The 24,075-nt window shown below is 40.6% G+C and overlaps 3 protein-coding genes across 4 annotated transcripts in view; 1 reads left to right on the top strand and 2 right to left on the bottom strand.

Annotated features, from left to right (window-relative positions):
* The window catches only part of aff4 (AF4/FMR2 family, member 4), a 32,089-nt gene extending 29,904 nt beyond the window's left edge, over window positions 1-2,185 (bottom strand). The window contains exon 1 of one of the 2 annotated variants that reach the window (XM_076750276.1): window positions 1,920-2,185. The gene's annotated coding sequence lies outside the window, so the exon portion shown is untranslated. The remainder of the gene's footprint in view (window positions 1-1,919) is intronic. The other variant, XM_076750277.1, reaches the window with a different exon arrangement.
* A 1,190-nt stretch (window positions 2,186-3,375) lies between these two features.
* zcchc10 (zinc finger, CCHC domain containing 10) lies at window positions 3,376-8,576 on the bottom strand. The gene is made up of 4 exons (XM_076750688.1): window positions 8,491-8,576; window positions 7,143-7,304; window positions 5,981-6,022; window positions 3,376-4,184 (listed from the first exon to the last, which is right to left on the bottom strand). The coding sequence occupies exons 1-4, from the start codon at window positions 8,529-8,531 to the stop codon at window positions 3,941-3,943; spliced, it is 489 nt and encodes a 162-aa protein (XP_076606803.1). The 5' UTR covers window positions 8,532-8,576; the 3' UTR covers window positions 3,376-3,940.
* Window positions 8,577-9,735: 1,159 nt separating this feature from the next.
* On the top strand, window positions 9,736-23,851 carry hspa4a (heat shock protein 4a). Its single transcript, XM_076750496.1, has 19 exons — window positions 9,736-10,057; window positions 12,268-12,325; window positions 12,451-12,591; window positions 13,473-13,595; window positions 14,579-14,678; window positions 14,904-15,037; window positions 15,541-15,785; window positions 16,062-16,138; window positions 16,588-16,739; window positions 16,977-17,083; window positions 17,717-17,850; window positions 18,860-19,041; window positions 19,470-19,553; window positions 20,893-21,045; window positions 21,399-21,524; window positions 21,690-21,797; window positions 22,087-22,206; window positions 22,436-22,597; window positions 22,823-23,851. Exons 1-19 carry the CDS (start codon window positions 9,951-9,953, stop codon window positions 23,021-23,023), a joined length of 2,514 nt encoding a protein of 837 aa, XP_076606611.1. The 5' UTR covers window positions 9,736-9,950; the 3' UTR covers window positions 23,024-23,851.
* Window positions 23,852-24,075: the final 224 nt, after the last annotated feature.

The raw sequence follows: 24,075 nt of genomic DNA on the forward strand, positions 1-24,075 counted from the left end.
TGCTGTAAAAGTTTAAAGTAACATGCTGTAGATGAAACTAATTTTATCATTCAATATTAAAAAGGTAAATATTATTAAATGTTATTATGATGTTGATTTTGCGGCACAGCCTTCATGCAAGCTCGGAAAAGGCAGTATGTTTTAAGCAGCTCATTTTGCTGCTGTATATGTGAGTAGATTCGAATGGTGTGCGTGTGTGTGTGTGTGTGTGGTGGTGGTGGTGGGGGGGGGGGGTGGGTGGTGGTGGTGAAGACCTGAACCACAGAGGCATTGGTGTTTTTAACAAACACCATCCTTCATTAGAAATGTGTTCAATTAAACAACCAAAGATCTAATAGAACATTGGCAAAGCATCAGGAAAAAGAAAACACTGAATATGTCAAAAAAGGAGCCTATTAAGTTTGTATGATTGTTACAAAAATATACGATACAGAAAGAAATGTACATAAAGATCAGGATATCTCACCACTACGGCAACATTCACAGGAAATAATCTGCTCCAAAGTCATCCAAATTGGGTTTGTCAGTTTACTCCATTATACAAAAGAGGTCCATTAAGGAAAAAAGGTTGGGAACAACTGCCTTAATCTGTTAAGTACTGTGGCAAGTGTCACTGTCTGAAAGAGTGGAGAGACATTATAAAGCAACATCACTGATCCTGTGTGTCCACATGGATCTACACTTCCACACACAAAGTACTTCATAAACAACCGCACCCTCAACTCAAACAACCTCATTCTCCATCAATCACTTGGCTACACATGTTGTTCCAGCTCACAGCTACCTGCCATAAACGAGTTCATGACCTTAAGCCTCCCCCACCATGATGTGTTCACCAAGATGAAGGAGCTGATGGCTCCGTCCTCGCCAAGTGTACCCAGCTTGATGTACACAAGTATTGGTGATTTCCTCACTGTTGAGAGTTACTCTGGACTTATGATGCTTTTTCTGGCCCTTCCCCCAACTATGGCACGTAAAATGGCTTCCTAGAAAAGCACATCAGCTGTTCTTTTGCTAGACCAAAACTAGACACATAGACTATCCTGTTGCCTTTTAGCGCAGTGGTAATTAGGAGTCATCGGGATTTTGAGCGAAGACAGTTTGGAGAGGCACGGAGGCTAATCTGATAAAATTTATGCAGGGTACGATGCTCGAGGGCTAACGTACAGGACAACAAACCAAAAGTTTTTGCTAGTCACTGCGAGAAAAGTGACGACTGTTATGGGCCTAAGATTAGTTAAACCAGTTTATGATCGAGAGGCTGCAAGCAAGTAAAATAAACGTTTCTCGTATTTGACATGTAAAGCTTTAAGAGTTCAACTAGAGTTTAATTCACGACGCTGAACTGGATGGTAGTTATTTGCATGACAAACTGTGCGCAGCTTATGTTTATCATTTGCACTCAACGTGATTATCACACAATTGTGTCCTCGTCGATTGCATAAACTGCTAATAGTTAGCGAAGTTAGGCGTGTAAGTTATGTCAACGATGACTTACGAGAGAAAACACAAACATCATACGTCGTGACCTGTTAGCCAACATTACTCGAGCAGAAACATGATCGCTATCGCTGCGATGTTTGGTCTGACTTTTCGAGAACAGAAAGCCACCGCACGACTAAAATTTAGCGTTTATCATAATTTCAGCCATCTATGTTTGCCGTCATATGAACTCTTAAGTAGCGACACTAGCAAGAGGCTAATGTGCTACCTCCAGGACTACCTGCATCTTTGCTTTATAGCATAACGTTAGCTAGCAAAACCTGCTAGCGTTTAGTGGCTATGCTAGCGGCTAGCTAGCTATGAAACCATTGAAATTTTCTGCATTCATTTAAATTAACGTTCACTCCAAATGTCAGATAACCACTTAGTACAGTTAATCATCAAACAACATATTTTGTGATATTAAGCATCCTTACCTCTTGTCTTCTTTTTAGGCCCAAACCATTCTAGCTATTGGAAAGCTCTTTTCTCTTTGTCTTTTCCACTTCCAGTTATACGCAAAATGGACTCAGAAAAACGCTTAACAGCTAAAATACTAAAATCAATTGGACGGCCTCCATCTTTTCCTTAGAACGCAACTGCGCATCGAGCGGAAAACAAAATAAAATCATTTTGTCTGTCGTTCATTTTGTTATTACTGAAGAGAAGTGGATGATAGGTAAGGCTGCTAGCTAAGTTAAGTAGCCAGCAGGTACCACAGACAGGACTGGATGCATGGATGGCAGCAAGCGGTGCTGCCTTCAGATACCGTCGGAAATATTTCAAACCCACAATCTCGCCAAGAAAAACATGAAGGGAAGTTCATTTTTTTGTAACCGTGACAGGCGAAGTAAAAGGTTTTTGAAGCACTATTAACGATAGACCATTTGAAAATACCACTGGCTGTAGCTTTCAGGTGATACATACACCTTGAGAGAAATTGTTATTTTGACAGTGGGCACATTGTCAGTGTACCCATCCCTGATATGGAAGTTGAGTTAAATGTAGTGAACAATTTCTGGGCTATTTCTATCCATGGCACTTTCACGGTAACCGACATGTATTAATGATGCTGGCAATTCCCACATGTGAACGCAACATTTCAGTGACGCACAGGTTGTTCTTGACGTTCAGAACGAATGTCACGGAGAGCGTCTCATTGTTCCCTGCTGTTGACTGATATCTAATTTTAAATATACTTCACTCATAACTTTCTCTGTCACACGTGTTTTGGCTAATAAATAGATAAAAATCTATTGGAAATTCATTAACATTATAACGTATGTTTTTTTTCCTCATCTAATTAGGTGGTTTTGGGGGTGCTTAATTTCTGCCATCAAACTTCAAACCTTTTGTGTGCTTTAAAAGTAACAACTCATTAATATGTATGACTTCACACACAAGATTTGTGAGTGCTCCTCAATTTCAGGCCCACTTCACACAATGGGTTAGAAAGTTTAAACACACTTTTGAGATCTTCACAAAAGTATCCCCTTTAAAGATTGGTAGTGTTTCATGAAGCACATTCAAAAACATAGATCTCTACAACTTCTGCTCCTGGTGCATCAATCTTAATGCACTGCAAGTTACTCGGGCTGCAGACATGTGACATTCCGATGACTGGGCTGCAGCATTATGGACAGTTTTGTGGTCTGCCACACCCAAATTCATCATCATCACTGTCATCATCAAGGGCCTGGTAGTCCACGGGTCAACATGTTAAACTTGTGAGTGCAAATATCAATAAAACACCTTAAATGGAAATATCCTATATGTAAATTAGCAAACAGACAAACAAATCATTACCATTCTATGCTCAAATTCATATATTTAAAGCCATTTTAACATGTTTCTCTTCAGCAAAATAAAAAACTTTTTACAACAGCAAAAAGGTGCAAGAGCCTTAAAAACAAGCCAATTTTATTTTACAATGAAATAAGCAACTGCAATGTCATAGCAACAACATCTCCTAACTTCAAACTAATTCAGAATTTCAGAAACAGAACTTTTAATTCGGTACCCTTCAAAAGGCCTCACATCAATGTCTTTCCCATACTGGATATTGTTGCTTTGTTAACGTTGTGAGCTGTACAGAATAAGTTTGACTAAAAATATACTTTAGTACAAAATCACAAATTGAGCAGGAATATGCTCATGATATATTTAAAATTCAGACCTATAAACTTGAGAAAATATCACATTAAAAGAAGAAACACGGGAAATATGCTTTGAAAACAGAACATGACACAATGGACATCCCAAAATCATCTCTTCTCTCTAAGCTCCATTTCCTTAATGTATAAGCAGTATGCAGCTGTTACATTTACACCCCTAAAGATGTCCTATCCAGCCTTATCCAACCCACGACGATGGATTAGAAAAAAAACAAAAAACTGAACAGCTAAAATTACTCAGAGAAACAAACAACACGAAAACCCACTTATTCCAACATATTTATTCATTTCTTCTTTTTCTTCTTCCTTGGAGGTCCCTGATCTGAATCGCTGCTGCTCCCTGAGTCTGAGCTGTCTGAGGACGACGAGGAGGAGGAGGAAGAGGAGGATGAGGAAGAGCTGTCATCGTCGCTGTCACTGCTGCTGTCGCTGTCATCTGAAGAGGAGCTGGAGGAGTCGCTGCTGTCTGACGATGAGTCACTGGAGGAGCCGTCTGAATCACTGCTGCTGTCGCTGGAGTCTTTAGCCCTGAGAGCAAGTGGCGGGGCGCAAAGGAAAAACACGAGCACAGGAAGCAGCATGTATTGTTATTGAGTTCTCACGCTGTACCTGTTACAGTCTGGATGCTGTACCGTCACTGAGCAGAGGAGACGAGAAGAAAAGATGATTCTGAACTGCTTTTTTTTTTGGTCTGGTTCACTGCTCTTCAGTGACACTGACATGCTTTGTTTACCCGCTTTGAAAGTGAAATGACACGACGCCTATGATGTTACAACCGCCAGTATGCCAACTTTCTGCTGGGTTGTTTGACTTAAACAGAGAAAATAGGGGCAAACTGGGAACATAACCTATCCATGCACTATTTTTTTCCTTCTGGACATTTTAAAGACCAGTTGAGTAAAGCAATCAGATTAGAATCAGGGCTTCATCAGTGTCTTATATGAAGGGGAAAGCCACACCTCTAGTTTTCCCCACAGTCACCAGCCTTTGATTTGCCACTCCAAAACAAATAAAGTAACTTCACATGACACGACACCAGAATTTCTAATAATAGTAATGCAAGTAAGTGGTTTCCAGAAGGAGTAGAGGAGTGAAACTGAAGTTGAGCAGACCTTTTGTCACAGCAGACATTTCAACTTGGCTAACATAGCCGGCGTACATAATAACATTATGAAGATTATTAATTGCTGCATAGCACTGCAACAACTTCTGGAAGTGAGCCATCTTTGAGGTTATTAGTTCCACCTCTGAGTTTCCTGCTACGACAAATCAAACAATGTCTGCTGGGAAAAAGTTCGACGAATGTGATTCACTGGGGAATAATTAAAAAACACAGCGTGCAGATGCTTGCAAGGCAACACTCTGGTGGCTTTCAGGGACACTTGAATGGAGCAGAGCACCTTGTTAATAGTTATTTGCAGCACCTGGGCTTTTCCCACTATAACAAGTCAAAATGTTTGCTGTGAAAAGGCCTGCTGCCACAATGTTTAATATTTAGATGTGATTCTCAACGGGAGTCTAACCTTGGAAAAGCAAAACACAAAGCTTATAGAAAAATGAAGTATAATTTAGGAACTCCATTAGCGTTGCAATAAGATTTAATACTTGAATCTTTTGACATATGAAAGCATTTACTACTGCTGGTCTATCGGTTGTTCACAAACTGTAGTGGCTCAAAGCTGTCACTAGAGGGATCTGTTAGTTACACCTCTCTCAACACTGTTTATTCTTCTATAACCAAGGTTTTGAATCAAGTGTGGGACACTAAATACTGCAAAGGAGTTCGGCTACCCTCCACAAACACCCTGACACCCTGCCCCAAGCAGATTTTCACACCGGGTCAAACTGAAATCACACGACTACGACTCTCACACGGCTTTCATGTGACTCCAACAACTCACATGTGATCTGATCATCCCCTTGAGTGACAGAGCCAAACAAACTGAAATGTCCAGGCACAACATATTCAGCACTAAAACATTCAATCTAGTTGCTTCCTCGATAATTTCTATTGCTAAGTTGCTACATGTGAAGGGCATTACACAATTATTCCTTAATTATCTACCTGAACTAGGGAATGAAAAAAGAAATGTAACAGCCTTCTTGTCTCTGTTCAGTTTTTTAATGTTATAACATGGTGTATGACCCCTTCTACTTACTTACAGAGTCAATGTATAGTGTTGGCCAAAGCGGAAAATTACCGATGGTCCATTACTGAAGTCTTTTTAAGTATATTGTACCTAAAGTGTGTCATCAAAAAACACTGTGTGGAGCCAAAACACCAAACACTGTCAATATATGGTTTAATAAACATCTTTACTTACTTCTTTTTAATTTTCTTCTCACTGGAGCCTTCTCTTCCTGGTCTGTAAAGAGAAAAAAAAGCAACAGCCGTCATGATCTGACAATAAGCTGAGCCAGTGAGAAAACGTGTTGTTGATCAAAGCAGACCAAAACACATTTTCTCCATGACAGCTGGACGTGCAGACTGCTGCTTTAAACACTTGTTAATTCCACCTCAAGCACTGACAGTAATTATGAAATCAATTTCAGATGGTAAAGCGAAATACTGACAAACAGCTGTTCATACAGGATGCTGTATTTATCATTACGTACTCTAGATGGCGGCAAAAAGCAATAACCGGTCAGTTTTTGTAGAATGACAGCATCACAGTATAAACGTCATTACTCTCTGTGTGTTTTCGGAGTACAACAGTATCTCTGTTTAATCTACACACTAAATTATCCAGTGCTCCATGGTACACAGTGTCTTGCAACATGACATCTCAGTTTAGTTTGAGAACCTCTGTGTTCCTCTGATGAGTTGAATTCCCTGACTGACTCAGACAACCATGAAAATCACATCAGTGTGGACGCCCACCTCATCCAGACTGTTTCGCAGAGCAGGTAATCGTATGGCCTAAAGGTGATAACACAAGCTTCCATCCTGTTCAGAGGTTTCTGACTTGCGACACCATGATTATTGAGCCAAACGGCAGACAAGTTGTTCTTGTCTACGTCTAAGTCTTGTCTAAGTGGGGTTTTTGTTTTCTGCAAAATCTGTACATCCTAAAAGTAAACTCCAGTCCTCATCCATATACCCATATGTTAGGGTGGATTTTTGGCCTCATAGTGTGTCATTTTGCCTACAAATGACCTAAATAACTGATGTTTGCAGAGGTCTGATGCTTCTGAAGCTGGAAATACGCGATCCTACAAAGTTATTTTTCTGGGAAAATGCTGAAATGAAATTTTGTATCTTACTGCAATTCAACGTGTAACACAGAACAGTCTGGAGCAGTGAATAACCCGTAAGCAGCGACATTAAGTCCCACTAGATTAAACAATAGCATTTTGACAATCACTCTTATGACCGACTTGACAGAACTGTAAATGTATGTTCTCATCATAAACATACATGAATGAAACAGGAATGAAACAGAATCAGCAAAGACGTGTTTCTCTGTCACCAAAGGTAAACCTTACCCAGTGATGCCATCGGGTTTGTTTTCATTCTCCTTGAGTTTCTTCTTCATCTCAGTTGTTCTTGACGGCCTGTGCACATATTTTCTCTTCCCAGTGCATTCATAGGTCCAGTGTCCCATCTCCAAACACTTCTGACAGCGCACATGTTGTTTGTTTGCCTCCCTGTGTGTGAAAAAACAGACAAATCTGAACGAGGCTGAACGATGACAGCTGACAAAACAAAAATCATCGCAGGTACATTTACTTGTCGTCAGTTGAGTGTTAGCTGATTATCAAGAACTATCTCTATGCGAAGTGCAGCTTTGGAGATGACAGAACTGTTTGAATTTTATTAATCAATATGCTTTACAATATTTTAATTCAAACATACAGTCTGTATAGTCACACTTCCTGAAGTGTGTGCAGTTCTAATGATTTCCTGGATTTTTTTTGTTGTCTAGGGGTCTATGAGTGGTTAAATAAATGCTTTACCACTTTGATCATTTTGAGCCAATGAGCCCTGACTAAGACACTAAACAAAGAGATGAATAATGTAGTATTGTAAAAATATAATGTCTGACAAATCAGTTTCCACTAGCAGGATATTCCTGAGGGGCCTTTCGCATTTAATACGAAAATGAAGCCATGGCTCAGTTTACTTCTTCAGCAATGTGGAGATCACGATCAGAGGTTGTCCCAGCTCCACAGCCTAATGCTTTCCTAATGGTGGAAGAGCTCTCTTTAAATACTTAAAGAACTTTGTATTGCTTTATACGGGAGTCATAATTTTTTTAAAAAACACAAAACGCCAAAATGACCCTGAACCAGGTCAACATTATCGTTGACGTTAAGAATATCACACACGCGATTAATCATACCTGAACTGATATTATGGCAAGCTATGTGCTGATATGAAAATAAGATTATGGAGATGTTTTTCTTCCATATGACTCAGTCCTAAGGCGACACATCCATAAAACAAATATTTCAGTCGACAACGTGTAACTTAGACTGGAAAAACACACAGTTAGTTACTGTTATTTGCTAACTATTTCACTATAATTTCAAATAAACAGAATTTTCACAGGTTATTTGCGTATAGAAACACACCAGGCACGCGTTCAAAGACTTAGTCAATGTCTGAGAACGGAAAACAAACAAACAGTTAAATAATAATACTGTATTGAAGAGAAAGACCGCGGCGCATTTGTGCTCCCATTAAGCCCTGCGGGCTGAAGGGACCGTGCTTTTCCTCCTGTATGTGATATGAAGGTCGACGAACTCAACGCCATTTGTGTTTAAAAGACCACAATATTCACAAAACGATAAAAAACATGCATTTTCATGTACTTATCTACATTATACTCACGCTTGCCTCCTGGCTATTATTCTATGCATGGGAGTCGCCATGTTGCAGTTTACTTTTTCTTCTTCATTGGTATCGGGCCAGTACGTATTTCCGGCAACCTTAATGCGCCCCAGTGCCCCCTGTTGGCAGCGACGGTTCGCTGCATCTATGTACTGTATATTATGAGTAACTCACTGATCATCAATGCTTCATTAGTTCCATTTATCTATTTTTCTACATATTCATGGGTCTTAAAGGGTGGCTTTTTATTTATTTATTTTTTTACTTTTAACTTTTTTCATTTAAAAAAAATCAGGCTGTATGCTTTATGCTGCACTGGTGTTTATTTTGACAATATCGTTAACATTTCGAATTAAAATAAAGTGTAGTCCAATCTAATATGATGACACCACAAATCACAGCCAAAATTTTAGCTGACACAGCGTCAACAGCGATTACAATCAAAAGTTTCACAATAGCAGTATTTATAACAGAACGGCATTGCATTGCACTGCACTGCCAGGGTTTTTTAATTCACTCACTATCAATCATCCAGAAAACGAGAATGCAGCAACAGGTATCAAATCCGATGGGATTTACTCATTTGATCGACATTTTGACCACATTCAGTTTGGCAGAGACTTTAGAGGTTTTAGAGCAGCCTACTGCAGTGGGGAAATACTCTACCACCATCCCTTAACAAAACCTCCAATATTTCATCTTGAATGGTCTTGACTTGTATTAATAATTCATTTATTACATCTAACTATAACAATTTTTAAAATATAATTCATTTATTTCATTTGGTTTTTATTCTTAGTCTTGGCATCTCTTGTACAGTCTTGGATTGCATTTGAGTGTACTGTTTTGCAACAGAATGAAATCACTTCAAACGCTATAAATGCTAATTATGATAATGAAAGAAAAAAAGTTATTTAAAAAAACAGTGTGGAGCTGTGGCGTGTTCACTCAAGTTTTTTTAAACTGTGCGGCTGGCTTGTAAATTATGACTTCATACTTTCAACACCCGCATACAGCACAGTCTATTTTTGGTTTCCCACCGAGAGTGGATCCCAGGGATCACCCAGTAAATCAGTCGATGCTGTCTTTGTACTATATGAATTCACAGTAAATCTCAAGCGCCGACATTATCTCGAAACTTCGAGGTATCTCATGTTTCTCGCAAAACCTCGACTATTGGAGAACCGTCCTTCACATGGTTATAGAAAGGTCCAGAGATATCGAGAACTCCTTAAATCTCGCGATGACTCGACTGTGCCAGTACAGATCACAGACACCGGTAACAGTCATCGGTGTGGATTATGACTACAAGTAACGTTAGTCCTGCCCAACATAGCGCAAGACAGCTATTTCACCCGACTTTTAATACACCCTTCTAAATCTGCAGCTTTACGTTTGTTTTATTTTTCCAAGTTCAGCTGGAAATAACGTTATAGCTCGGAACTGTCGTATCGCTGAAGATGTCAGTGGTGGGATTTGACTTGGGCTTTCAAAGCTGCTATGTAGCTGTAGCCCGAGCCGGAGGGATCGAGACAGTCGCTAATGAGTACAGCGACAGATGCACACCGTAAGTACCTAAAATACAATTATTATTGACTGGGCTTCTGGAGGTATGGCTTGAGATGAGAGGGGTTTTTTGTTGTCTAATGGTTGTTGTCTAACCGGTATTAGGGTAATGCACGTGAATAACGTGACAGCTTTACTAGCTAGCGTTAGCTAAACTTGTGTCCTTATGTCTTGCGTTGGCTAATCAGTCTGCCGCTCATTATGAGTAAATCACTGAAACGTTTCTTAGTGTTTTCATGGGGAACGTGGAACCATCTAAAATTCATCCATAACTTAGACTCCTCGTTGTTCACCCACCAACCATGGCGCTAGCCAGTTAGCTAAGTCTATAGTTTTTTTTTTTTATAACTGTACTGTACGGTTTGAAAACGGGCTTCAGTTGTCCGGCGAACACGAGCGGGCGGTGCTCCCCCCTTTGTGTCTATGTATTGAAGGCGAAAGCTCCGACCAACCGGTGTGCCCCGTGCGGCAATCTGGGCGCCTTACACCATGACGACAGAAGCCAATCGCTGTTTGGAATATTCTAGCAATTCTTAGCAATGACTTGTGCTAAAGATAATATATTTTTTAAATAGACATAAAAAGAGTATTCATTAAAAAAAAAACTGTCATAAAGGTCTTTGTTCATACATTGTCCAAGTTCGGCTTCTTTGGCTGATACGGCACACTTTGTACCCACAGTGCCTGTGCGTCCTGTGTCTGTATCTAAGGAACAACAATCTCAATGAATTTTTATAAAATATTCCTTTTGAAAAGGTTTAGCGCTGTCTCAGATATTTAGGTGTTTGCCATGTTTATATGTTTGAAGTCTTGGAAGTTTTTGAGGAATATGGAAATATATTAAAAACATGTATGTACTATATAAAAAAAATCTGAAAATCATTCTTCCAGACTAGTATTTCTAAACTCATTCAAAATAAGTCAGTCAATCACGGGAGTGATTAAGAAAAATGTGTGTGTGTGTGTGTGTGTGTGTGTGTGTGTGTGTGTGTGTAGTGTGTATAATACAGTTTGCACTATACTGAACAAAACATTCAAGGAGTCTTTTGGTATATTCTGAAGTTTTCATTTATTGTGAAATGAAACGTAAACATTGATCAAGGTTTTTGGTGAGTTTAGCCTGCGTGTAACAAACTAATTATGACTGAACAAATGATTGATTTACTGAATTAGTCAATTGACCGAAAGATAATAGATTCTGACTTTTTGAAATGAAACAAAATAATTTCAAATCTATTTGTCAGAAAATAACACCTCCCGATTCCATCAAAATGATGATGGGAGACTTGCTTCTTTCTATTTCATATTATATCCTGATATTTTGGGTTACAACTCACTACTCTGTTCTTGGGTCAGCAGGTGGCCCAGCACATGTTGAGCCAATTTCCTCAGGGATTTGTTGTGTTGGCCACTCTTTGACAAAACCAACTGGACTCGTGTGTTGACAGTGACTGTAGCTCTGACATCTGTTTTTGACACGGATGACGATGACAGGCATGTTTAGACCACTGCCCACTGGCATACAAGTGGACTGACCACACCACTTCAGACTGTGTTAATACAACACTTTGTGAACAGTGAAAGATGGGTCTCAACAAGTCTGCATGCTGTCACAGTCCTGGTTTCAACAGGGCTTTCTTTGGAAAAAGTTCTGACCTTTCATAATTAAAAAAAAAATGTATATAATTCTGCATTTTGGAAGATTTCACTTTTACATTATACAAGATATCACAAGAAAGCTGAAACCCCGATCATACACATTGAATTTTACTTATATGTAAGCAAAAACGAACTGCTAGTGTTGCTGCTGCAGACATGGAAAACAGTCTGTCCGGGTTCACGTGGGTTGGGCTCTGAGATGTCCTGTCATGTGTTGGCACGAGACCACGTAGTAACTGACAAGTGAATCTGACTTGATTTTGGGTGTATTCACATATAGTTGGATTATACAAGGAGCTTAGACTGCTTGCTTGTAATAGCATGTCAGGTTTGGCAAATGTATTTTTATAATCTTGTACATAATGTACATACACATAGTTGATTTTTATATTCTGTATCCTTTTCACCTTTATCTTTCTGCAGCTTTTGCCTGTCTTTTTATACTTTGCTGACTGTAGCAATTTCCCCAGCATGGGATTAATTAAGTTTTATCTTGTCTTATCTTATCATACCTTACCTTTTACCTTAACGTTTTCTTTTGTTGTCTTTCAGGTCATTTGTATCATTTGGACCACGAAACCGTTCTATAGGAGCTGCTGCAAAGAGCCAGGTAAAACCAGCTCAGTCACCCTGTTAACATCCTTGAAGTGAAACACTGAAAAATGCATCACGGTTAATGCTCATTGTTGTAACATCATTTTGTTTCCCCCTTTTTGCCTCCTTCATCGCGTTCAGGTGGTGACCAACTGTCAGAACACAGTACAGGGCTTCAAGCGATTCCATGGCCGGGGTTTTGCAGACCCTTATGTTCAGTCAGCCAAGTCTAACTTGGTGTACAATCTGGCACAGATGCCCTCTGGATCCACCGGTATAAAAGTAAGGTTAAGGATTTTATGGTACCTCTGTGCTATGCTGTATTAGAGAATACACGAGTAGTCTTCAGTAGTGGGAGAAAAAGAGCAATCATGTCTAACAAAATGCCAAAGTAAAGCTTGAGTTAGCACTCTCAGCCACCGGATGCTGTATATATCAACAACACTGTACGCTGAAATTGGGTAATCACGAAAAAGGGACACCCATAAGAAATTTAATAGAGAGAAAGCATAGAAAACACAACGTCTTGTTCCTGACTGTGTTGCCCCCCCTCCTCTTACCTGCTCTGCTCCAAGAAGTGCCTCATGTAATGCTCTTTCCTCTGAATCATAGCTCTTCTTCATCATCTTCTGATTCTATCCTGTCCTCCGTGCCTTTATCCTAAAAAACAGTCACTGCTTCCTCTCCCTGAAGTTGTGATATTTTTTTTCTTGCCGTTTTGTCTCACAGCATTATTCTGTGATAAGAGATTGACGGTTGCCCTGTGTCTGTGAGCCAATCAGCTGAAAACTTAAATGTGAAATATTTCAGACATCAGATAGCTAGAGCAAGATTCAAAACATACCCAAAGTTCTTGCGTGTACACAAATGACAATGCCTGGCTTGCACACTGCAAACACAGAGCCTGGCATGATTTTGTGTCCCTGTGGAGATAATTAATGTGACAGGACCGCAGAGGAAATGACAAAACCGAGACGACTGCATCAACCGGTTGTTACAAAAACCTCTTTTTTGAGCTTTAAAACGCTGTCAATGAAACTGTGGTGGCCTTTTTCATTTTTAATGAAAACTATGTATTATTCATAGCTATTGAAAGCTATTCATAAGCTATTTAAAGGATTTGCCTGAAGAATGAACCTCTTCCTAATTCCCGTCAACTCCAGGTGATGTACATGGAGGAGGAGAAAGTGTTCAGCATCGAGCAGGTCACTGGCATGCTGCTGACCAAACTGAAGGAGACTGCTGAAAGTGCGCTGAAGAAACCGGTTGCAGACTGTGTCATCTCGGTAAGCATCTCTGCAGACATCTGCAATGGTTTCACGGCTTCAGCAGGGTGTCTGAAAATCTACAAAACTCCTGAAATAGAATTGTCTGTGCAGTGCATTCGTTGACTGCTTATCCAGGTCCACCTAGACGTCTTGTTTTTGTGGCAACATATCTTATCTAATTGGCTTTAAATGTCTAATGAGGTGTTAATTTTCTTGTTGGATCCCTGCACACAGCTTATTTAAGGATGTGACACTGCACTGACAAGGCTTCAAAAAATGTGTGACTCACCTTACTTACTGTACTTTCTGCCATTCTCTTTACTTAAATGAAATATTGCGTTGCATTTACATCCTGGTATTTTGAGTGGCAGCTATTAATGTCGTCCTGTTGCATTTTCAAGTAGATTGGGTTATAAAATACCTGGAGAAAGCTGCCTCCAAGGTGTTTAAATGTATTACCACCTGTTCATGTGACATTTTGAGCTCAAAGCACTTCACCAGATGTCTTGTCTGAAAGCTTAATTTCCTCCTTTGCACCTTGTTGGTGAAGAGTGGGATGTGTGTGTGTTCCTTGCTGTGCTCAGTATATGAATTCACCAGCAGCATCTGTTATGTAATGTTACAGATCTCGACAAAGAGGCTGTTACTTTCACTCGTCCTAAATCTACAGTTTGCGTCAGCCCTGGAGATGGATAACATGTTATTATTACTGTAGCCAATAGCTAAATTTAGCCCTTGAGCTTTTCCACAAGGAGATGTTTTGTTTTGGCACCCGGAGTATCTGACATGGTAACATTATCCAGACATCTTGTGATGCAGGCAATTAATTGTGATGTCTTTGGCATCTTATCAGTGTCTTACAGTAATAACATGTGTATATTTTTTTGTTATTGGTGATTACATGTAAATCCCTTATTCTGAGACTTGTCGACACTAGTACCTTCACTCACTGAGACTCAGTAATGTTTTGTATTAACGCTGCATTGTTTTCCCCCTCCCAGGTCCCCAGCTACTTCACTGATGCAGAGAGAAGATCTGTCATGGACGCAGCTCAGATTGCAGGCCTCAACTGTCTACGACTAATGAATGAGACCACTGCAGGTACACTGACACGTGGTTTACACTGCAAGACAGGCAACACCTGAGTCATTGTAACTAGTTCATCCCATTTGGGGCTTTTAGATAATTTTAACACTGTGCTGTGAAATGAATGAATATTGAGTTGTCAACTTGTAGCTAAGTATGTGGCGAAATGTAGCATGTTGACTAGTATGCTGATTCAGTGGTGGTCACAAGCTAACACCAGATTATACCTGATTGTTGCAGTGACTCTGGCATATGGCATTTACAAGCAGGACCTGCCAGCTCCAGAGGAGAAGCCCAGGATAGTGGTGTTTGTGGACCTGGGCCACTCGGGTTACCAGGTGTCAGTTTGTGCCTTCAACAAGGGAAAGCTCAAGGTGATTAATGAATAATTCGTGTCCATTTTGAAACGCAGTACTGAAGGGGTGAGAGGTAGCAGGGCAGGTTACGATGATACGGCATTATGCGCTTGTCGGTTTTGCCCCAGAAAGTTGCTAATGGCCTTTTTTTCCTCATGTGGGCAGTAATAAACAGTGCAGGCAAAGATGGAACCTATTAGCGGAAAACATTTAATCTGCAGAACTAGGACTGTATTTTGGGCCAAATGAGGTCAAAACCAAAGTGATTCTTTTACAAAAACAATTGCCAATTCTTAACTAATGTGAGAATTTAGTAGAAAGACCTAACAGTTTGTTTAATAGAAACATATGTATTGAATTGATCAATAAAACTGTGCAGGTCTATTTTTTTTTATCCTTGCATGCATTCAGCCTAAGCACAGACATATGCAGGGATTTGAATTGTTTATTATTTATTTATCCAGTAGTTTGATAATTTGCCATCACTTTCAAATAACCCCGTTATCTTCCTCCGTTATCAGATCTTGGCCACGGCGTTTGATTCAGAGCTTGGCGGGAAGGGCTTTGATGACATCCTGGTCAACCACTTCTGTGAGGAGTTTGGAAAGAAGTACAAGCTGGATGTGAAGTCCAAGCCTCGAGCGCTGGTGCGACTCTACCAAGAGTGTGAGAAGCTCAAGAAGCTGATGAGTGCCAACTCCTCGGACCTCCCTCTCAACATTGAGTGCTTCATGAATGACATCGATGTCTCCGGTAAACTTAACAGGTGAGATGCAAAGTTATTTTTCATAACTAAAAGTTCAACAATAGGTACAACACAAACAATTTATTAATGAGGGCTTGAGAAACACTAGCCTTTTTTGAGTTTTATTATCTGTGGACTCACGTCAGAGGGCTGTTTTAGCTAAGCACAAATAAAAAATGGTGTTGATATAATTAGAAATGACTTTTGTCAGAGGTACCCAGCATCCATCTGCCTGTCTCACACCGTTCCTGAGTAAGTGTGTGAGTCTATTAATAATCTATGATCATGTGTCCCCAGAGGTCAGTTTGAGGAGATGTGTGCAGGGCTGCTGGCCAAAGTAGAGGGTCCCCTGCGCAGCGTCATGGAACAAGCTAGTGAGTACATCTGCCTTCAAAAGCAGCTGGACTATCCCTGTCAGCACATGCACACCCACACAGACAAGGTTCAGTCACGTGCTCTCACTGAGACAGCCCTACCCTCCGGACACTGGCAGCACGCCAGCCTTCCTGCCTTTCCTTTAATCATTTCTTGCTTACTCCCAATTTGTGCTTGCTCTTGCTTGGCAATTTGGAGCAGTCATGTGGCAAATACTTAGCAAAAAATCTATTTGGGTGTACCAGAATTGTAGTTTTAATTGTTGTAATGTGTTAGTTTTGAAGAAAAAGCATCGTGGATGTCACAACATGTGTGGCTTTAAGACTGCTGAGCTGCTCCTACTGCTATTTCAGAATCAGACCTGTGTTTAGTCTGAATATTTGAGTGAAGCTGCAAACTTTAACTAGCATGTTTTATAACATTCTTTTTACCTGCTTCCTGCATCCAGAGCTGAAAAAGGAAGACATTTATGCAGTGGAGATCGTGGGCGGTGCCTCCAGAATCCCTGCCATCAAAGAGCGAATCAGCAAGTTCTTCGGCAAAGAGCTGAGCACCACCTTGAATGCAGACGAGGCTGTTGCCAGAGGCTGTGCTCTGCAGGTACAGCTCACCTGTCATGACTGACGCTTTGGGTCATTGGGAGGAATCTGACACATGCACATGTTACTGGCTTTATGTCTGGTTACAAATGCAAATCAGATAATGTTTTTCTTTTTTCTCATGATTGGAAATTCAGTGTTTGTGTTGTTCAGTGATATTCTTGCTCCTGGTCATATGAAAGTGACTTCAAGACAAAACTTGCTAACTTGTGTTGTTGTAATGTTCTTCTCTTCTCAGTGTGCTATCTTGTCACCAGCGTTCAAAGTCAGAGAGTTCTCCATTACAGATGTTGTTCCCTACGCCATCTCCCTAAAATGGAATTCAGCCGCCGAGGAGGGACTGAGGTACGATGTGGGGTGATGTGGTCGTGAGAACGGGTTTGAGTGAGGAGTCGGACAGCATAATTTTGGATGTACTGGAGTTTATTGAGAGCTTCAGAGGTGGAACCGAAGAAAATGTTGTTATAGTAATCTAGGCGGGAAGTGGCAATGGCGTGAATGAGGGTTTCGGCAACTGAAAAAGAGAGAGATGGGCAGAGACGGGCAATGCTGCAGAGGTGGAAGAATGCAGCTCCACCTTATACTTACCTTACCTTAAACTTTAGCTGTCCATCAGAAACTACTTAGAAATAGTCTTGTTTTCAACAAGTCTCAATATTAAATCTTGCAGTTAAGACGTTAGAGGCCCACATGTGACTGTTTTTTTAATACCACCCCTTTTGTGCTATAACCAATTTGTGCTGCAAGGTTTTCAGCCACACCTGCACACACCCACAGTCCATTTATACCTTGTGCACTCAGTCTCTGCCAGTTGCACTGACATTTCATAAATTATGACACAGTGCCAACTAGTGCACAGTTCTGTAAAATATGAGCAATTCATGGCGATTTTTACATATTGCTGTAAAACCTGGATCTAAGTTGTAAGAGTCTGAACTTTTGTTGTCCCACTGACCTCCTCTTACTGTGATTTTACAGTGATTGTGAGGTTTTCCCGAAGGGCCACCCAGCTCCCTTCTCCAAAGTTTTGACCTTCTTCCGGAAAGAGCCCTTCAGCCTTGAAGCTTACTACAATAACCCCAAGGAGCTGCCCTACCCCAACACCTCTATAGGTACTGCAAGTTCAACTTCTGTAAGAGATATGTTGTGGAAAATAAGTATGGACATTAAGTCCTTTTTTGTTTGTTTTGTTAAAAAAAACAAAAAAACAAAACCCTACAAGCAGCTGCATTTTATGTTGATTTTGGCGGCCCCTGTGGACAAATGTGGTGGTTTTTCCTAGAAGGAAGACTGCATTTCCTTCAAAAACCACTGCATTTCGTTGTGAATATCTTGATCTGGCCAGTGGGTGCATTTATTTTGAAAGCGAGTGAAAGAAATTCTGTTTTTGTATGTTAAACACAGCTGTTTGCAGAATGCATAGCGATGAGGTCATGCATCTATTTGTGGTTATGTAAGATGAATAACTGTCATATGACAATAGTGAAACAAAGTAAACTTTGTTTTAGCCACCAACGTGGATTCATATATTGATGTAAAACCTCATCTTGCAATTTATTTCATAAATGAAACAGACATTACATGCCTGTCGAGGAGGAAGAGGGCCAACACAGGATCAGTTTTGAATCGTTTCAAATCCCACATTTCTCTCCATCTGTTGAATGACCGAGCAAGGTTGACTCGTGCTTTCACCCACACTCTATCACTATCCCTTTTATTTATTTATTTTATTTTGTTCTTCTGTCAGTTTCTTTTCTTCTCTTTGCTGATCCTGCCATAGTTTCAGCCATAACCACACAACATAATGTCAACTGCTCACTGCCAAACTTTGCCTTAGAAAATGTAAAGTTTGAAGTGTGACACTGATGATTGACTTGGAGATAGCTGATTTTCACTTTGACATATGCTCCCGCTCCTCGTTAGATTTGTTAGCTCCTACTTTTGAGTGGTTGCAGCTACTTTGCAGTTAGAATGATGCCAGCCTTTAAGCATGTAAACATTAATCACCAACTCTGTTCAGCTTTTTGTCACAAGAAGTTTGATATCATACTAAAGAACCTATTTGCTCTTTTAATTCTAAAAAGAGGATAATTTCACATATTCTAACCTGTGACCCTACAGGCCAGTTCCTGGTCCAGAATGTGGTTCCTCAGGCGTCTGGGGAGAGCGCAAAGGTCAAGGTGAAGGTGCGGGTCAACGTTCATGGTGTGTTCAGTGTCTCGAGCGCCTCACTAGTAGAGGTTGTGAAACCAGCTGAGGGAGAGGAGCCAATGGAGACCGACCAGATTGTGAAGGAGGAGGAGGTGCGTACCGTGTGCTTGCACTGGGTGAAAGGAATTATGATATACGGTGTGTGCGTGCACGTGTGGGTGTGTGTGAGAGACAGAGATACTCCTGGTTTGCTGTATGCTGTTTGCCTTGTGTTTCCCCTCAGAGATCCCACTGTGTCAATCTGGCCACACCTTGGTTCTTAATAGTCATCACTCTGGAATTTATATGTCCTGCCTTAACAAGCTTGAATGGGTTAGATTTATTTCTTTAACATGTCTTTATAATTTGTTTGGCATTTTATTTTGCTTTGCTGGTTAACGTGCACTCCAGAGCCACCTGATGGACTGCATTTGCATTCATGCTGGCCTTTTTCCTCAAAGTAAAACCAGCCATAAAAAAACATGTTATGTCTTCAATACCTTTTACATACTATGTCTTTTCTTTTGTCACCGTGTGTCAGAACAAAATGCAGGTGGACCAGGAAGATCAGAAACCTCAGGCTGGAGACAACGGAGACAAGAAATCAGAAGCTGAGGAGATGGAGGTAACCTTGTGCTGGGCGATAAGGCAGTCACCATACTGTCAATGAAGTTTTGATACTGTACAGCATTAAGAACCAAGTGTGGTTGTTTGAATTTATAATCAAGACCGAGAATTTCTTGTTTTTATTTATTTATTTCTTTTTTTAAGCATTACATGATGGCACATTTGGTCTCCTATTCAGATTGAGAATATAAGGATTTCATAGAAATTGCACGTCATGAGAAATAGCACTCTGGCATCACATGGAAACTGTTGTTGTGAAATTGTTTTCAGCTGTATCGCCCAGCACTAAGGTGACCATTAAGAATTCCTAACTTTACATTCCTTTACATGTTTTATGTTTCACAAAGGCACAATTGGCATTCAGCAAAGGATATTTTGTGTTTTCATGCACGCACACACACCTGCACATACAGAAAAAAACACTATATCTGAACATTTCAGTATTACTTCTGTTTCTGTTTTAGTGAGTTCAAGGGAAATTTGTAAGAGTAACCCCACTAAAAACATTTAAAGAGAACAATAAATATTCAGAACAATAAGTAAGGGAATAATGATTATTTCAGATGTTGTGGTTGTCCACTGATCACAGAGTTCAGCAGTTCAGTCCCCACCTCCTCTTGTCCACATGACGTGTGGACAAGAGGACCCCAAATTGCCCCCGATGGTCAGGCCAGCACACTGCGTGGTAGCTCACTGCCGTCTGTGTTTGAGTGTGTGTGTGTGTGTGTGTGTGTGTGTGTGTGTGTGTGTGAATGGAACCTTGCAAAGGCATTTGGAGAAAATATATAAATGTAGCCATTTATTATTTTTGACCACATGTACCCACTGAAAAACAAAGGGCAGCACGGTGGTGCAGTGGTTAGCACTGTTGCCTCACAGCAGGAAGGTTCCTGGTTCAAACTGGCCGTCAGGGACCTTTCTGTGTGGACTTTGCATGTTCTGCTCGTGGCTTCCTCCCACACGCAGGTTAATTGATAACTCTAAAATGACTGTAGGTGTGAATGTGACTGTGATGGTTGTTTGTCTCCATGTGTCACCTTGTGCTGAACTGGCGACCTGTCCTGTCAGCTGGGATGGGCTCCAGCCCCCCCGCGACCCGCCAAAGAATCAGTGATGATAATTGGATGAAATTTAATGTTTTCACCAAAAAAAAAAAACACAAAAGGCAATATAAAATCTGACCCCACGCAGTGACTGTAGCATCGCAGTTAAGAAACTTTTCTGCTGTAAGAGCATCTTTTAGAGAATAATAAGACCATCCGAATTGACAAACAGTGAATTTTCAAGTTGCACTTGTGTATGTCATAGTTATATGATTTTCATCTCTCCTTTTTTAGACGACGGAGGACGCTAAGCAGGAGAAGAAGAACGACCAGCCTCCTCAGGCCAAGAAGCCCAAAGTGAAAACGAAGACGGTGGAGCTGCCCATAGAGAACAATTTGCACTGGCAGCTGTCCACTGACGTACTAAATATGTTTGTGGAGAATGAGGTAATGCTCTAAAAATCACCAGGAATGTCTAATGTGCACTCATGGTATTTGTCCAAGCAATGTGCTCGTCAGACTTGCTGGTCCTGCTTTCATAAAAGACAAAAAGGAATGATTGTTGGCCACTTTATCATTTCTAATTATAGTTATTTTAACATTTAAAGAGACTTTTCCTACTTCTAGTCTTCACAAGCTTACATTTAGATACAACATGATTTGAACATTTTACCAAATTTATTATTATTATTTAGTTCTCTATTAAAGGTTTATTGTCTAATAACAGGAAGTGTGTTGAATCAAATATGATAAAGTTATGTTCTAATCGGTATTTTTTTGTGACTTTGTGACTCTTCCAGGGTAAGATGATCATGCAGGATAAGCTGGAGAAGGAGAGGAATGACGCAAAGAACTGTGTTGAAGAATACGTGTACGACATGAGGGATAAACTGCACGGCGCCCTGGAGAAGTTTGTGAATGAAGCTGTGAGTATAGACCACACTCCAATCCTGTATATGTCATTATAATACATGTCAGCAGATGCTCAGTAGAAATGAGCAATATTAGGGTAACTTTTGTTGGGTTTTAACCTTAAATTCATACATACTGCATATATTTTATCTTCTCCTCTCTTGATGGACAACATGCAGGATCGTGACGCGTTCTCCTTAAAACTGGAGGACACAGAGAACTGGCTGTATGAGGATGGAGAGGACCAACAGAAACAAGTTTACATTGACAGACTAGCTGAACTTAAGGTAACCAGGCAGGCAGGGTGTGGCTGGACATTCGTTTCTAAGAGAAACAGCAATGCTTCTCTGACTGCAGTTTTGTATTCAGAGTAACAGATGACAAAAAAACAGCTTATAATGGATTTAACATGGAGCTCATGTCTGCAGGGGCTTTAAGCAAACACCCTGCTTAAGATGACTGTGATGTACCAAATGTGTTTATCTGCCGTATTCTGTGTTTTGATATAAAGCTGATATTCATAGAAACAGTGGTGATGATTGGCTGACTAAACCTAATGGTTGTCCCTTTTTCCAGAAATTCGGTCAGCCAATTCAGGAGAGATACATGGAAGCTGAGGAGAGGCCAAAAGCATTTGAGGAGCTTGGCAGACAGATTCAGCTGTACATGAAGATCATTGAAGCTTACAAGGCAAAGGTAAGCTGGCACAGAGAGTCAGCTCAGTTAGATATTTTGCAGCAGCTCTCAAGGCTTGTATTCATTGTATATCAGGTGTATATGAGGTGTCCTGTAGGTCACGTGTAAAATACTGTAAATACACAGATTGCCTTAAAGCATTTTTAAGAACAGTTAATTTGGCTGTAGTTCAACTCGTTGATGAACGGTCACCAAACAGATGTCATCACTTACCTGCTTCTCCCAACAGGATGAGCAGTACAGTCACCTGGATGAGCTGGAGGTGACTCGGGTGGACAAGCAGGTGAACGATGCCATGGTCTGGATGAACAGCAAAATGAACCAGCAGAACAGCCAGGACCTCACTCTGGAACCAGTCATCAAAGTTGGAGAGATTAAGGCCAAAGTTAAGGTACTGAGAGTGCGTCCAGCCCCACACACAACACTGCAATCACTCAAGGCCAGCTACAGCAGCGGCAAAGATGTGTGAAATAATAATGTCTTCATTGTACAAACTGATCGTAGAAATCCACGTAATTAAATTTAAAAACTCAGATGGAGTGAGCAAAAATGATCTCTGGACATATAATTACTTTTTCTACCCTTCCTCTAATGATCACTCATTTTCCCTGCCCAGGAGCTTTATTCAGCCTGCAACCCTGTGGTGTCCAAACCCAAGCCCAAGGTGGAGCCTCCAAAGGAGGAGAAGACAGAAAATGGACCCGTCAATGGGCAGGAGGGTACAGAGAATCAGCCATGCAACCCAGACAAAGCCACTTCCGCAGGCACGGAACAGGGAACGGCGGAGAACAAGCTCCCCGAAATGGACATTGACTAACTGTTACAGCTGCCACGCCTGAGTTTCACCTCCGTCTGTCCTGCTACTCGCCCCCAACTCTGTCGTTCTTCTGAGATTGTTATTGATGGCACAGTAGCCTCTTTTTTCGAAGACACAGACAGCAGCATCCCTAATCAGTAAAGTTCATCAGTCAGCCTCCTCGGCATGTCAGTTCTCATTTTCTCTGAATAGAAAATATTGCATAATATTAATATTGAATGGACTACTTAATGGCATAAAAGTTGTGAGCGTGGGATGGAAACTGCTTTCTCTGTTGCTTTGATGGCCATTATGATAAAGATTGTTTTGTTCAGCACTTCCTGAGCATTTGCGCTAAGAATGTCAGATTTGAAGAATTTTCAGCAAAGTGGCTGTGAGTAAGAAAACTGGTAGTACACTCAGCAGTCATGAAAATGTTAAATATTGCAGTATGTCTAATTAAGGTTTAGATACAGTGGCACATGTAAACGAACATGGATTGTTCCGAGTTGTACATGACAAACAGTGCATTTTCTCCACTACAAATAATTGTAACTGCTGGATTATAATGTTTTCAGTTTGAAAGGACAGAAAGGATTTTTGTTAAGTTTACCTGCTCTGTATGTTGAAGTTAGGTACTACAAGTTACTGTCATGCAGGATTTCATTGTTCGGCTTTTCTCATTCAAAAGCAATGGTCCGTTGGTTGTTCTCTGGTAGCCTTGTATTGTTTTTTTTTTTTTTCTACTCAACAGTGTGAATGCTGGTCCAACAAGTCACCTTCTGGGTGCTGCTGTTGCTGCCACATCACCAAAAAAAGCAAAAATAAATCTTGTCAAAGAAAGTGGCATATTGACTGACAGTGTTGTTGTTAGTGAGCACAATGGCTTTCTCCTGTCTTCAGTCTACAGACAGAATGAACGGAGGCTTCGGTGTGGGCGTGAAAAGCCGACAACACCACATAACCTTGTAAAGTCTCAAACCTCTCTTACAATGTCACCTAATAAAAAAGTACCCATGTTAACGTAGCTTGACTGAAGGAAGCTGAGGTAAACCTGTCGTACACTAAGCAGA

The sequence above is a fragment of the Chaetodon auriga genome, chromosome 15 (genome assembly GCF_051107435.1).
Source record: "Chaetodon auriga isolate fChaAug3 chromosome 15, fChaAug3.hap1, whole genome shotgun sequence".
Classification (NCBI taxonomy): domain Eukaryota; kingdom Metazoa; phylum Chordata; class Actinopteri; order Chaetodontiformes; family Chaetodontidae; genus Chaetodon; species Chaetodon auriga.

Coding starts and splice junctions, on each gene's coding strand:
- hspa4a (XM_076750496.1), top strand. CDS start 9,951: ATGTCAGTGGTGGGATTTGACTTGGGCTTTCAAAGCTGCTATGTAGCT. Junction 12,326..12,450: donor GAGCTGCTGCAAAGAGCCAG/GTAAAACCAGCT, acceptor CATCGCGTTCAG/GTGGTGACCAACTGTCAGAA. Junction 22,598..22,822: donor AGATTAAGGCCAAAGTTAAG/GTACTGAGAGTG, acceptor TTCCCTGCCCAG/GAGCTTTATTCAGCCTGCAA.
- zcchc10 (XM_076750688.1), bottom strand. CDS start 8,531: ATGGCGACTCCCATGCATAGAATAATAGCCAGGAGGCAAGC. Junction 7,305..8,490: donor ATAATAGCCAGGAGGCAAGC/GTGAGTATAATG, acceptor TTTCACACACAG/GGAGGCAAACAAACAACATG. Junction 6,023..7,142: donor AAACCCGATGGCATCACTGG/GTAAGGTTTACC, acceptor TTCTCTTTACAG/ACCAGGAAGAGAAGGCTCCA.